The following is a 15,363-nucleotide window of genomic DNA, read 5'->3' on the forward strand; positions in this document are numbered from 1 at the left end:
CGCCCCCTACAGGGAAGGGAACAGGACCTCTAGGCACCATTGGGTGCCCCCTACAGGGGAGGGAACAGGACCTCTAGGCACCATTGGGTGCCCCCTACAGGGGAGGAAACAGGTCCTCTGGGCACCCACTACAGGGGAGGGAACAAGTCCTCTGGGCACCACTGGGCGCCCCCTACAGGGGAGGTACACCCCGCCACCTCTCATAGGTCACCGTGTGTCAGTAGGGGGGCGTGGTGATATGGGGGGAGGGGTCATGATTATTAATGTACAGAATTTGTTATTATGTTTCTGTTATATTTTTCTAATTGTTTTCTATCTTTTTTTTTGTTACAGAGTCTTTAAAAAAGCGAGTCCGAATGGAAAGGTGAGTGATATCATGTGTAACCGATGACTTCACAAAACTCCCTCCGTCTCTTGCCCCCGCCCCTTTCATTCATTCATTGGATTTCAGTTATTTTATTCATGAAGGGGAAGCATCACATGTGGGCGTTACCTAATGCAAATGAAGCCTGCCTAGCAACGCCCACTTCCCAACACTGACTTCCACCTATTAGGGCAGCTTGATATTTGCATAGCTCCTCCCACTGCTTGCATTAGGACTGAGGTCTCTTGAGAGGAGCACTGGGGCGGGGTGCTGGGATGTTCTCAGGTAGCTGCCGGCCCCTCCCACCAGCCATGATCTGGCTGAATTGCATAGAGAAGTACATCGATGGGTTACCTACATAAACACCGGTGGTAGGAGGTTGACCCAATGTTGGGTCATTTTTTTTTCTGGATTCTAAATTCGATCATTCAACCTTCCTCCAGATCAGGAACGTATGTGAAACGCACTAGTAGTGTGATCCACGCCCCAAATATCTCTGTAAGAGAGGCCTGCGCGGTATGCTAACCGGCCAGTAGACACGTTTAGTTTTCCGAATTTGTTTTTGAGCGAATTTTGACAAATTTGTTAATTGCGAAATTTTCTAATTTCAGAATTTTCGTATTCCTGAATTTTCGATTTTCCGAATTTCCAAATTTCTGAGTTTCTGAAATTTCGAATTTCCAAATTTCCGAAATTTCAAATTTCCAAAATTTCGAATTTCCAAATTTCTGAGTTTCTGGAATTCCGAATTTCGCAAATGTGAAAATTCGATATTTCGGAAATTCAAAAATTTGAATTTCGGAAATTCGAAATTTAGGAAATTCGAGTGACTATAGGCAGAGGCCTGCACCACCTACCTGTGCGGTATGCGCAATTCATTTAGTTCCAAATTCGTTTTTGAATGAATTTTGACAAATTCGTTAATTGTGAAATTTCCGAATTTTTGGATTTCCGAATTTCTGAAATTTCAAATTTCTGAAATGTCGAAATTTCTGAAATTTCGAAAATTTCGAATTTTGGAAATTTTGAATTTCAGAAATGTCAAAATTCAAAACTTCGAAACTTCAGAAATTCTAAAATTCTAAATTTCAGAAATTCTAAAATTATGAAAACCGGAAATTCGAAAATTTCGAAATTCGGAAATTCCAAAAATTCAGAAATTGTAAAATCGTAAATTTGAAAATCGTAAATTTGAAAATCAGAAATTCGAAAATTCAGAATTTGAAAATTTGAAAATTCGGAAATTCGAAAATTGGAAATGTGAAAATCGGAAAAATTTTCGAATTTCCGAATCTTCGAAAAAAGCTAAAAAACAAATAAAACGAAAACAAAAATGAACAAATTTTTCGGCAGTGCACATGTCTACCGGCCAGTAAGCTCAGGCATTTAGCATCATCCACTCCTTTATCTGTGATAGACAGAGATGATCATTGCTGGAAGGGTCGGTCCCCCTTCAAGGGAAGCAAATAATCCCGGTATTTTAAACCATAAACCAAAAATCTCTGTAATTTGCTTAATATGTTTATCTCCTCAGCACCATCTAGTGGCCATAATGTTGTAATTTTCCTAATTGAAGTGTTTCAGAAAAATACCGCATCATGGCCACTAGATGGAGCTGGTGACCATAGGATAGATAAGTACTGTAAACTGCGTTGCAGTGAGTGAAATAAGTATTTGATCCCCTTGGTGGAGAAACCCTTGTTGGGAAGCACAGAGGTCAGACGTTTGCACACATCTCCAGAGGATCCGACTTGCGGTGCGACTTGTGTGCTGAGAATCTTGAAAGGGGGAACTCTGCGTGAGGTTCCCCCACAAGATGATACCAGACCCTTCGGTCTGGTATGGATCTTAAGGGGAACCCCCCACACCCAAAAAAAAATGGCGTGGGGTCCCCCCAAGATCCATACCAGACCCTTATGCCCGGCAGGTCAGGAAAGGGGGGGCGACCCCCCTCCTGGACCATACCAAGCCACATGCTCTCAACATGGGGGGGGGGGTTTGGTGCTTTGGGGCAGGGGGGACCCCGCGCCCCCCACCCCAAAGCACCTTGTCCCCATGTTGATGAGGACAAGGGCCACTTCCCGACAACCCTGGCCCGGTGGCTGTCGGGGTCTGCGGACAGGGGGGCTTATCGGAATCTGGGAGCCCCCTTTAACTATGTGAATGAGTAGGGGGTACATCGTAGCCCCACCCATTCACCTGGGGTAAAAAAGTGTCAATAAAAAAAACACACTACACAGGTTTGTAAAGAAATGTATTAGGCGCTCCGGGGGGGTCTTCTTCTGACTTCGGGGGTCTCTTCCGACTTCTCCGCGCTCTTCTCCGGCTGTCTTCTGCCGGGCTCCTCCACTATCTTCTGCTCTTTTGCCCCCCCCCCCTTAGCTAGCGGTTGCCCCGGTCTTCCCCGTCGTCTTCTTCCCCCCGGTCTTTTTCCGATGTTGACTCGACGCTCTCTCCCGCTGCAATGCCGCGTGCGCGGTGCGCAACGACTTATATAGGCATGGGGCGGGGTCACCGGGTGACCCCACCCCTTATGACGTCGCCGTCCCGGGGCATGATGGGACTGTGACGTCACAAGGGGTGGGGTCATCGGATGACATCACCCGGTGACCGCGCCCCGTGCCTATATAAGTCGTTGCGCACCGCGCGCACGTGACATTACAGCGGGAGGGAGCGTCGAAAAAACATCGGAACAAGAACATCGGAAAAAGACCGGAGGGAAGAAGACGACGGGGAAGACCGGGGCAACCGCGGGCAAAGGAGCAGAAGATAGCGGAGGAGCCCGGCAGAAGACAGCCGGAGAGCGCGGAGAAGAGGCCGGAGAGCGCGGAGAAGTCGGAAGAGACCCCCGAAGTCAGAAGTCTTTAAAAACCTTTGTAGTGTTTTTTTTATTGACACTCCCCCCCCAGGTGAATGTACCCCATACTCATATACATAGGGTGGGGGGCTGGGATCTGGGGGCCCCCTTGTTAAAGGGGGCTTCCAGATTCCGATAAGCCCCCCCCCCATCGACAGACCCCGTCAACCACCGGGCAAGGGTTGTCGGGAAGGGTCCCTTGTCCTCCTCATCAACATGGGGACAAGGTGCTTTGGGGTGGGGGGGGGGCAGACTTGGCAGAAACACAGGATCACTTCCTTCCCTTCTCAAAGAACGGCGATCTGCTAATCTCCAGGATCGTTCAGCAGGTTCCCGGCGGGCATGGGGTCTGCTAGACCCGCTAATTGGACACAGCAGGAGCCAATCAGGTTGCCGGCGGCGCGCTCGTGCGTGCACGCCCCAGACTCAGAGGTGTCAGATAACGTACTAGGTGCGTGCGCGTGGGCCGGTCGCTAAATAGTTAAAAATGTTACCGGTGTTCCTCATTTTTTTGACACCGTCATCTCTCTGATACAAATATTATTTCCATAGACCGTCCTCCCCTCCCCCCCCCATCTCCTCCGCTCTTTCCACGTGTGCTTCCCGCAAGCACACCGCCGGTCAGAATCGCTAATTTGTCTTCACAATACCTCGGCGTGTTTCCTTTTATTTATGTCCTTAATCACGCCGTCCGCCTCCTGATCACCAATAGGAGGCCGAGGAAATGTTCCAGCCGCCATCACTGCGGTTTTTATTAATAACTAATGGGGGACCTTTATTATGGCTCCCCGGGGGGGGGGGGGGGGGAGGGGCGACTGAGGAAGGTTCTAGAAAAAATGATGTACAATGACATATACCGTAGTGCTGTACAGAGATCACTGAGCCAGTCACATCAGTCTCTGTACTGAGGAGCTTTCACTCTAATGTTCCCTCCCCCCCACAGTCACATCAGTCTCTGTACAGAGGAGCTTACACTCTAATGTCCCCTTCCCCACAGTCACATCAGTCTCTGTACAGAGGAGCTTACACTCTAATGTCCCCTCCCCCCCACATCAGTCTCTGTACAGAGGAGCTTACACTCTAATGTCCCCTCCCCCCACAGTCATATCAGTCTCTGTACAGAGGAGCTTACACTCTAATGCCCCCCCCCCCCACAGTCATATCAGTCTCTGTACAGAGGAGCTTACACTCTAATGTCCCCTCCCCCCCCACAGTCATATCAGTCTCTGTACAGAGGAGCTTACACTCTAATGTCCTCCCCCCACATCACATTAGTCTCTGTACAGAGGAGCTTACACTCTAATGTCCCCTCCCCCCCACATCACATCAGTCTCTGTACAGAGGAGCTTACACTCTAATGTCCCCTCCCCCCCACTGTCACATCAGTCTCTGTACAGAGGAGCTTACACTCTAATATCCCCTCCCCCCCACAGTCACATCAGTCTCTGTACAGAGGAGCTTACACTCTAATGTCCCCCCCCCCCCCCACATCACATTAGTCTCTGTACAGAGGAGCTTACACTCTAATGTCCCCTCCCCCCCACATCACATCAGTCTCTGTACAGAGGAGCTTACACTCTAATGTCCCCTCCCCCCCACTGTCACATCAGTCTCTGTACAGAGGAGCTTACACTCTAATGTCCCCTCCCCCCCACTGTCACATCAGTCTCTGTACAGAGGAGCTTACACTCTAATATCCCCCCCACCCCCACAGACACATCAGTCTCTGTACAGAGGAGCTTACACTCTAATGTCCCCCCCCCCACAGTCACATCAGTCTCTGTACAGAGGAGCTTACACTCTAATGTCCCCTCCCCCCCCACAGTCACATCAGTCTCTGTACAGAGGAGCTTACACTCTAATGCCCCCCCCCCCCCACAGTCACATCAGTCTCTGTACAGAGGAGCTTACACTCTAATGTCCCCTCCCCCCCCACAGTCACATCAGTCTCTGTACAGAGGAGCTTACACTCTAATGTCCCCTCCCCCACAGTCACATCAGTCTCTGTACAGAGGAGCTTACACTCTAATGTCCCCTCCCCCACAGTCACATCAGTCTCTGTACCAGAGGAGCTTACACTCTAATGTCTCCCCCCCCCCCCCCCCACAGTCACATCAGTCTTTGTACAGAGGAGCTTACACTCTAATGTCCCCTCCCCCCCACAGTCACATCAGTCTCTGTACAGAGGAGCTTACACTCTAATGTCCGTCCCCCCCCCCCCCCGCAGTCAGTACATACATTTACATACAGGGAGGTCAGGAGAGCTCTGCTCCCAGGAGCTTACAATCTAAAAAAATCAGTTGACAACATTGCGGAAGATGAAGGGTTTATCAGAGGACTCTTCAGAGGACTCGGCTCTCCGGGGCTCTAAACTCACAAGTGGGGCGACATGAAACGAATGCAAATTTCAGGGCCACGTTTGAGCGCAGAAGTTGCTTTTCAAAGGCAGTGTGAAATGCAAAGTAAGACGCTCCCGCTGTGAGCTGAGAACGGCGGCGAGTAATATACGCGGAGACGAGGGGGGGCCACCCCCGATCGTGAACAGATCTGTCCTCAAAGAGGAGCCCCGCTCCTTCCAGTCACTTCAAATCTTCACTTCACATTTGATCGGTAGAGATTTTTTTTCTCTCTTTTTTTTTTTAGATTAGTGACATGAAAGGGGGCGGATTTATAAAACAGTTGCAGAGAGATTCTTCTTCTGAAATGGCGTTCGTTCTTTCCCAATGGCGGCAAAATCAAATGTTGCTAGGCTATTTTTCTATCCAGGTCGAATGCTATTCATTTATAGAAAATAAGTGGCTTAAGAAATTACCACATTATGGCCACTAGATGGAGGTGAAGCTCATAGCAAATCAATACTTTTTATACTATGCTTTTCAGCACCATCTAGTGGCCATGATACAGTATTTTCCAGATTCAGTTTATTTATTATAAACAAATTATATTTAACTTGGAGAGAAAATAGCTTAGTAACATTCAACTTCACCCCTACCCTCCCCCCTCCCCCACACAGAACGGATGGACAATTTCACAGCTCTGCAAATGTTTCCATAAATGCACCCATAAGACTTTCTGCTTTGGCTTACATGGAGGGCCCTCCTAGGCTGGGTCAGGCTGGCCATGGTACACACAGGGCCCTCCCACGCTGGGTCAGGCTGGCCATGATACACACAGTGTCCTCCCACGCTGGGTCAGGCTGGCCATGATACACACAGGGTCCTCCCATGCTGGGTCAGGCTGGCCATGATACATGCAGGGTCCTCCCACGCAGGGTCAGGCTGGCCATGATACACACAGGGTCCTCCCACGCTGGGTCAGGCTGGACATGATACACACAGGGCCCTCCCACGCTGGGTCAGGCTGGCCATGATACCTGCAGGGTCCTCCCACGCTGGGTCAGGCTGGCCATGATACACACAGGGTCCTCCAACATTGGGTCAGGCTGGCCGTGATACACACAGGGTCCTCCCATGCTGGGTCAGGCTGGACATGATACACACAGGGCCCTCCCACGCTGGGTCAGGCTGGACATGATACACACAGGGCCCTCCCACGCTGGGTCAGGCTGGCCATGATACACACAGGGTCCTCCCACGCTGGGTCAGGCTGGACATGATACACACAGGGCCCTCCCACGCTGGGTCAGGCTGGCTATGATACACACAGGGCCCTCCCATGCTGGGTCAGGCTGGACATGATACACACAGGGCCCTCCCACGCTGGGTCAGGCTGGACATGATACACACAGGGCCCTCCCACGCTGGGTCAGGCTGGCCATGATACACACAGGGTCCTCCCACGCTGGGTCAGGCTGGCCATGATACACACAGGGTCCTCCCACGCTGGGTCAGGCTGGCCATGATACACACAGGGTCCTCCCACGCTGGGTCAGGCTGGCCATGATACACACAGGGTCCTCCCACGCTGGGTCAGGCTGGCCATGATACACACAGGGTCCTCCCACGCTGGGTCAGGCTGGACATGATACACACAGGGCCCTCCCACGCTGGGTCAGGCTGGCCATGATACCTGCAGGGTCCTCCCACGCTGGGTCAGGCTGGCCATGATACACACAGGGTCCTCCAACATTGGGTCAGGCTGGCCGTGATACACACAGGGTCCTCCCATGCTGGGTCAGGCTGGACATGATACACACAGGGCCCTCCCACGCTGGGTCAGGCTGGACATGATACACACAGGGCCCTCCCACGCTGGGTCAGGCTGGCCATGATACACACAGGGTCCTCCCACGCTGGGTCAGGCTGGACATGATACACACAGGGCCCTCCCACGCTGGGTCAGGCTGGCTATGATACACACAGGGCCCTCCCATGCTGGGTCAGGCTGGACATGATACACACAGGGCCCTCCCACGCTGGGTCAGGCTGGACATGATACACACAGGGCCCTCCCACGCTGGGTCAGGCTGGCCATGATACACACAGGGTCCTCCCACGCTGGGTCAGGCTGGCCATGATACACACAGGGTCCTCCCACGCTGGGTCAGGCTGGCCATGATACACACAGGGTCCTCCCACGCTGGGTCAGGCTGGCCATGATACACACAGGGTCCTCCCACGCTGGGTCAGGCTGGCCATGATACACACAGGGTCCTCCCACGCTGGGTCAGGCTGGCCATGATACACACAGGGTCCTCCCACGCTGGGTCAGGCTGGCCATGATACACACAGGGTCCTCCCACGCTGGGTCAGGCTGGACATGATACACACAGGGCCCTCCCACGCTGGGTCAGGCTGGCCATGATACATACAGGGCCCTCCCATGCTGGGTCAGGCTGGACATGATACACACAGGGCCCTCCCACGCTGGGTCAGGCTGGCCATGATACCTGCAGGGCCCTCCCACGCTGGGTCAGGCTGGCCATGATACATGCAGGGACCTCCCACGCTGCGTCAGGCTGGCCATGATACACACAGGGTCCTCACACGTTGGGTCAGGCTGGCCATGATACATGCAGGGTCCTCCCACGCTGGGTCAGGCTGGCCATGATACACACAGGGTCCTCCCATGCTGGGTCAGGCTGGCCATGATACATGCAGGGTCCTCCCACGCTGGGTCAGGCTGGCCATGATACACACAGGGTCCTCCCATGCTGGGTCAGGCTGTCCATGATACATGCAGGGTCCTCCCACGATCAGGCTGGACATGATACACACAGGGCCCTCCCACGCTGGGTCAGGCTGGCCATGAAACATGCAGGGTCCTCCCATGCTGGGTCAGGCTGGCCATGATACACACAGGGTCCTCCCACGCTTGGTCAGGATGGCCATGATACACACAGGGTCCTCCCATGCTGGGTCAGGCTGTCCATGATACATGCAGGGTCCTCCCACGATCAGGCTGGACATGATACACACAGGGCCCTCCCACGCTTGGTCAGGCTGGCCATGAAACATGCAGGGTCCTCCCATGCTGGGTCAGGCTGGCCATGAAACATGCAGGGTCCTCCCATGCTGGGTCAGGCTGGCCATGATACATGCAGGGCCCTCTCACGCTGGGTCAGGATGGCCATGATACACACAGGGTGCTCCCAGGCTGGGTCAGACTGGACGTGATACACACAGGGCCCTCCCATGCTGGGTCAGGCTGGCCGTGATACACACAAGGTCCTCCCATGCTGGGTCAGACTGGACGTGATACACACAGGGCCCTCCCATGCTGGGTCAGGCTGGCCGTGATACACACAAGGTCCTCCCATGCTGGGTCAGGCTGGTCATGATACATGCAGGGTTCTCCCACACTGGGTCAGGCTGCCCATGATACCTGCAGGGCCCCCTTACGCTGGGTCAGGCTGGCCTGATACACACAGAAACCTCCCACTCTGGGTCAGGCTGGCCATGATACCTGCAGGGCCCTCTTACGCTGGGTCAGGCTGCCCATCATAATCACAGGGCCCTTATACCCTGGGGCAGGCTGGCCATGATACATGGAGGGCCCTTCCACGCTGGGTCAGGCTGGCCTTGATAATTGCAGGGTCCTCCCATAATGGGTCAGGCCAGTCACATTGCACGCAGAGCTCTCCAACGTTGGGTCAGGCTGGTCATGATACGCGTAGGGTTCTCCTACATTGGGTCAGTCCAGTCACACCACTTGCATTGTCTTCAATGCTGGGTCAGCCCATTCAAATTACACTTAGGATCCTCCCACACTGGGTCAAGCCGGTCACGTTGCATGTAGGTTCTTCCCATGGTGGGTCAGGCTGTTCATGTTATACTCACTGCCCTCTTCCTCTTTTTCCCCATGCTGGGCCGGCTTCTGTGCTTTATGGCACACTATAACAGAACAGTGTGGTGGGAAGTGATAACTTCTACCCACAGGAGGCGGGTCCATGGCACCCTGCATTTCAGTAAGTGTGTTCAATGAAGCTGGGTGCCATTCAAAACAGAAGAGGAGTGTAACATGACTGGTTTGACTCAGCGGGGGAGGACCCTGTGTGTAACATGACTGTCTTGACTCAGCCGGGGAGGTCCCTGTGTGTAACATGACCAGCTTGATTCAGTGTGGGAGGGCGCTGCATGATAAAATAAATTAATAAATCAAAGTGCCAGGACCCTCCCACACTAAGTCAAGCCAGTCACATTACACACAGGGCTCTCCTATGCTGGTCACATTACACGCAGGGCCCTCCCATGCTGAGTCAAGCTGCCTATGGTACATGCAGTGCCCTCCCACGCTGAGTCAAGCCAGTCACATTACTCACAGGGCCCTCCCACGCTGGGTCAAGCTGGTCACATTACACGCAGGGCCCTCCCATGCTGAGTCAAGCTGCCTATGGTACATGCAGTGCCCTCCCACCCTGAGTCAAGCCAGTCACATTACACACAGGGCCCTCCCACGCTGGGTCAAGCTGGTCACATTACACGCAGGGCCCTCCCATGCTGAGTCAAGCTGCCTATGGTACATGCAGTGCCCTCCCACGCTGAGTCAAGCCAGTCACATTACATACAGCGGCCTCCCATGCTGAGTTCAAGGTCAAGATTCCAATACACTTCTATATGCAAGTGATTATCAGTAAGGGACCCCAGGCGTCACTCCTAGCAACAGGAGTTTGGGGGTTCTCTACATCATATCACTTTGAGCATGTAGGGATGTATTAGGCCACTAAGGGAGATGTTAAGAAATAGCATCAATTCCTAGCATAGAAAAGTTAGAGCGAACATGTTCCAATGATTAGGACAAGGCCTATAAGCAATTTATACTTCTGTATAGCACGTAGTAAGTATGAGTTGTAGTAACAACTAACAGTTGCATATGAGAGGCTGTATCACTCAGATACTTTGAGAGTACATGTAGTAATACGCAAGTTGCAGTGGCAACTACAAGTTACATATGAGAGGCAGTATAGCTCAGGTACTTTGAGAGTACATGTAGTAATTAGAAGTTGTAGCATTAACTAATAGTTACTTATGAGAGGTGAATATAGCTCAGGGTATTTGAGTGTAGATGTCCCTTTAACCACTTGAGATCCGCGCTATAGACGAAATACGTCCGCAGCGCGGCTCTCAAGTGCCAAGTGGCCGTTTAAACACGGCCTTTTATGTGCATTACCCGCGCGCGCCACTGGGTGGCGCGCGGCGGGTAAAAACTGTCCCGGCGCATCGCCGAAGACCCGATGCGTGTACCTGGCGGCCGCGATGTCCGCCGGGTACACGCGATCGTCGGTGACACGGCAGGTGACAGCAGGGACGTGGAGCTCTGTGTGTAAACACAGAGCTCCACGTCCTGTCAGGGAGAGAGGAGACCGATCTGTGTCCCTTGTACATAGAGACACAGCATCGGTCCCCTCCCCCAGTCACCCCCCTCCCCCCACACAGTTATAACACACCCAGGCTACACAGTTAACCCCTTCCTCACCCCCTAGTGTTAACCCCTTCACTGCCAGTCACATTTATACAGTAATTCGTGCATTTTTATAGCACTGATCGCTGTATAAATGTGAATGGCGCCAAATTTGTGTCAAAAGTGTCCGATACGTCCGCAGCAATATCCCAGTCCCAATAAAAATCGCAGATCGCCGCCATTACTAGTAAAAAAAAAAATAATAAAAAAAAATCATAATTCTGTTCCCCATTTTGTAGGCGCTATAACTTTTGCGCAAACCAGTCGCTTATTGCGATTTTTTTTTTTTTTTTTACAAAAATACGTCGAAAAATACGTATCGGCCTTAACTGAGAAAAAAAAAAGTTTTTTAAAAAAAAAATTGGGATATTTATTATAGCAACAAGTAAAAAAAATATATATTTTTTTTAAATTGTTGCTCTTTTTTTGTTTATTAGCGCAAAAAATAAAAACCGCAGAGGTGATCAAATACCACCAAAAGAAAGCTCTATTTGTGGGGAAAAAAGGACGCCAATTTTGTTTGGGAGCCACGTCGCACGACCGCGCAATTGTCAGTTAAAGCGACGCAGTGCCGGACGCTGAGATTTCGCCTGGGAACGAAGGGGGTTTATGTGCCCAGTAAGCAAGTGGTTAAGATATTCCTTAGGAGACAGTCCTTTAACACAACAGTATATCCCAAATATGTTGATAGTCAGGAGGCATGATAAACAATAGCAATTGTATAGCTGGCACATAAGTAGCAGATCTTGCTATAGCACTACAAGTAATAGAATAGCTACTTATCCGTTTAGCAGGCTTAAGGATAGGCAATTAAGGAATCTGTGGTGAAGGATGATCAGCAAGGAATCTCTAAAGGCTGTCCCCAGCAATGGCTCCCAGTTGCAATAACAGCAGATGGCACTAAAGGAGTAGTTGAGGCTGGAGCGATCTTCCGGCATGGGGAGCGATGACACACTTCTCTGTAGCGTGACCGAGCTACGGCTGACAATAATAGAAACAAGGCTTGTGTCTAAGCTGAGTGCCTTTATAGGCCAGTAACCAGGTGTAGTGCATCGCACTTAGTTTGAAAGAAACTTCCGCGTTGCAGGGTGGAACGCGGACACCGTAATGCGTTCCAGGGCGGAACGCAAGCAGGAAGTAACAGGCACACCTACACTGAATCAAATCGGTCATGTTACACACAGGGCCCTCCCCTGCTGGGTCAAGCCAGTCACATTACACACAGGACCCTCCCACTCTGAGTCAAGCTGGTCACATTGCACGCAGCGCCCTCCCATGCTGAGTGAAGCCAGTCATATTATATGCAGAGGCCTCCCACACAGAGTCAAGCCGGTCATTTTACTTGCAGGTCCCGCCCATGCTAAGTCAAGCTGGTCATATTACACGCAGGGCCCTCCCATGCTGAATCAAGCTGCCTATGGTACATGCAGTGCCTTCCCACGCTGAGTCAAGCCAGTCACATTACATACAGCGGTCACATTACACGCAGGGCCCTCCCATGCTGGGTGAAGCCAGTCATATTATATGCAGCGGACTCCCACGCAGATTCAACCCAGTCATGTTACTTGCAGGTGCCTCCCATGCTGTGTCAAGCTGGTCACATTACACGCAGGGCCCTCCCATGCTGAGTCAAGCTGCCTATGGTACATGCAGTGCCCTTCCACGCTGAGTCAAGCCAGTCACATTATATACAGCGGTCACATTACACGCAGGGCCCTCCCTTGCTGAGTGAAGCCAGTCATATTATATGCAGCGGACTCCCAAGCAGATTCAACCCAGTCATGTTACTTGCAGGTCCCTCCCATGCTGAGTCAAGCTGGTCACATTACACAAAGGGCCCTCTCATGCTGAGTCAAGCTGCTTATAATACATGCAGCTGCCTATGGTACATGCAGTGCCCTCCCACGCTGAGTCAAGCCAGTCACATTATATACAGCGGCCTCCCATGCTGAGTCAAGCCGGTCACGTTACATGCAGTGCCCTCCCACGCTGAGTCAAGCCAGTCACATTATATACAGCGGTCACATTACACGCAGGGCCCTCCCATGCTGAGTGAAGCCAGTCATATAATATGCAGCGGACTCCAACGCAGAGTCAAGCCAGTCATATTACATGCAGGTCCCTCCCATGCTGAGTCAAGCCAGTCACATTACACAAAGGGCCCTCTCATGCTGAGTCAAGCTGCTTATAATACATGCAGTGCCCTCCCACGCTGAGTCAAGCCAGTCACATTATATACAGCGGCCTCCTATGCTGAGTCAAGCCGGTCACGTTACATGCAGTGCCCTCCCACGCTGAGTCAAATCAGTCATGTTACACACAGGGCCCTCCCCTGCTGGGTCAAGCCAGTCACATTACACACAGGGCCCTCCCACACTGAGTCAAGTTGGTCATGGTACATACAGTGCCTTCCCACGCTGAGTGAAACCAGTCGAATTATATGCAGAGCCCTCCCATGCTGAGTCAAGCCGGTCATGTTTCATGCAGCGCCCTCCCACACTGAGTAAAGCCAGTCATATTATATGCAGCAGCCTCCCATGCTGAGTCACGCCGGCCACGTTACATGCAGCTCCCTCTCACGCTGAATCAAATCAGTCATGTTACACACAGGGCCCTCCCTCGCTGAATCAAGCTGGTCACGTTACATCCAGCGCCCTCCCACGCTGAATGAAGCTGGTCATGTTACACACAGGACCCTCCCCTCCTGAGTCAAGCCAGTCATGTTATACACAGGGTCCACCACGCTGAGTAAATCTGGTCACGACACATGCCTGTCGGGCCAATCACAATACATGCAGGCTCCTCCCACACTGGGTCAGCAAAATTATCCATATTCAATCCAGGAGCCTCTGCCCAAAAGTTTGGCCAGGTCACTATACTCCCATATGATTGGTCATTGAACAATAAAGAAGTTCCACCCACCAATTAATATACAGTACATTAACTCTATATATATATTATATCATCTGGCTGATCTTTATCTGGATAATTTTATCTGGTTATGCTGCTTATGATTTACCCCCCCCCCCCCCCCGGCCTCTATGTGTCCTAATTACAGTGCATTAATTACGTTTCTCTTTTCTCTCACTTCTAAATAAAATTAACAACGTAATTAAGGAACTTTTTGTGCCCTAAATGGGTCAACATTAGAAGCGGCTAAATATATTGGTGTACGGTGTAATACATATTGATGTAATATAATATCATATAATCCACATCAGCAGACTTTTCTCGGTGCTTCTGAGCAGGACTGCAGTCTCTAGTTCTATGATTCTATGACTTAGCACTGTGTGACATACAGTGCCTTGCAAAAGTATTCACCCCCCCCCCCCCCTTGGCATTTTTTTCTGTTTTGTTGCCTCACAGTCTGGAATTAACATGGATCGTTTGAGGATTTGTGTCATTTAATTTACAGGACACGCCCACAACTTTGAAGATGTTTTTTATTTCAACAAATAGGACAAAATAACAGAAAAAGTCGATGTGCATAAATATTCAACCCCCCTGAAGTCAATACTTTGTAGAGCCGCCTATCATAGCTCCAAGTCCCTTTGGATAAGTCTCTATGGTCTTCCCACATCTCACCTCTGGGATTTTTGCCCATTCCTTCTCCTTGCAAAACTGCTCCAGATCCTTCAAGTTGGATGGTTTGCGCTTGTGAACAGCAATCTTTAAGTCTGACCACAGATTTTCTATTGGATTGAGGTCTGAGCTTTGATTGGGCCATTCCAACACATTTACATGTTTCCCCTTAAACCCCTCAAGTGTTGCTTTAGCAGTGTGTTTGGGGTGATTGTCCTGCTGGAAGGTGAACCTCCGTCCTCGCCTCAAATCACACACAGCGTGCTACAGGTTTAGCTCTAGAATATCCCTGTATTTATCACCATCCATCTTTCCCTCAACTTCCACCAGTTTCCCAGTCCTGACTGCTGAAAAATGTCCCCACAGCATGATGCTGCCACCGCCATGTTTCACAGTGGGGATGGTGTTCTTTGGGTGATGTGATGTGTTGGGTTATGCCCCATAAAGGAGGTGTAACTCAGCAGCATCCATGCAAAGGGCTGCAACAGGGAACACAAGCCGGCGTATTTTACGTAGTTTAAGTTGGACGTGAATATGGCTGAGCGTAGGTTACGTTCACGCCGTAGGCAGTGACCCGACGTATCTTAGGGAGTAGTTCCGATGTGAATCTGAGCAATGCGCACTGGGATGTGTCCACGGGACGGCGCATGCGCCGTTCGTTATACGTATCTGTCTAGCTTTCGGCCCATCATTTGCATGG

The 15,363-nt window shown here is 51.2% G+C and overlaps 1 protein-coding gene across 2 annotated transcripts in view; it reads left to right on the top strand.

The window, feature by feature from the left end:
• LOC120928786 (beta-arrestin-1) overlaps positions 1-15,363 on the top strand; it is a 243,210-nt gene that overhangs the window by 161,147 nt on the left and 66,700 nt on the right. For both annotated transcript variants that reach the window (XM_040339784.1, XM_040339785.1), the window contains exon 2: positions 334-364. In XM_040339784.1, coding sequence (XP_040195718.1) covers positions 334-364 — 31 coding nt within the window. The remainder of the gene's footprint in view (positions 1-333; positions 365-15,363) is intronic.

This window comes from Rana temporaria, chromosome 2, assembly GCF_905171775.1.
Source record: "Rana temporaria chromosome 2, aRanTem1.1, whole genome shotgun sequence".
Taxonomy (NCBI): Eukaryota; Metazoa; Chordata; class Amphibia; order Anura; family Ranidae; genus Rana; species Rana temporaria.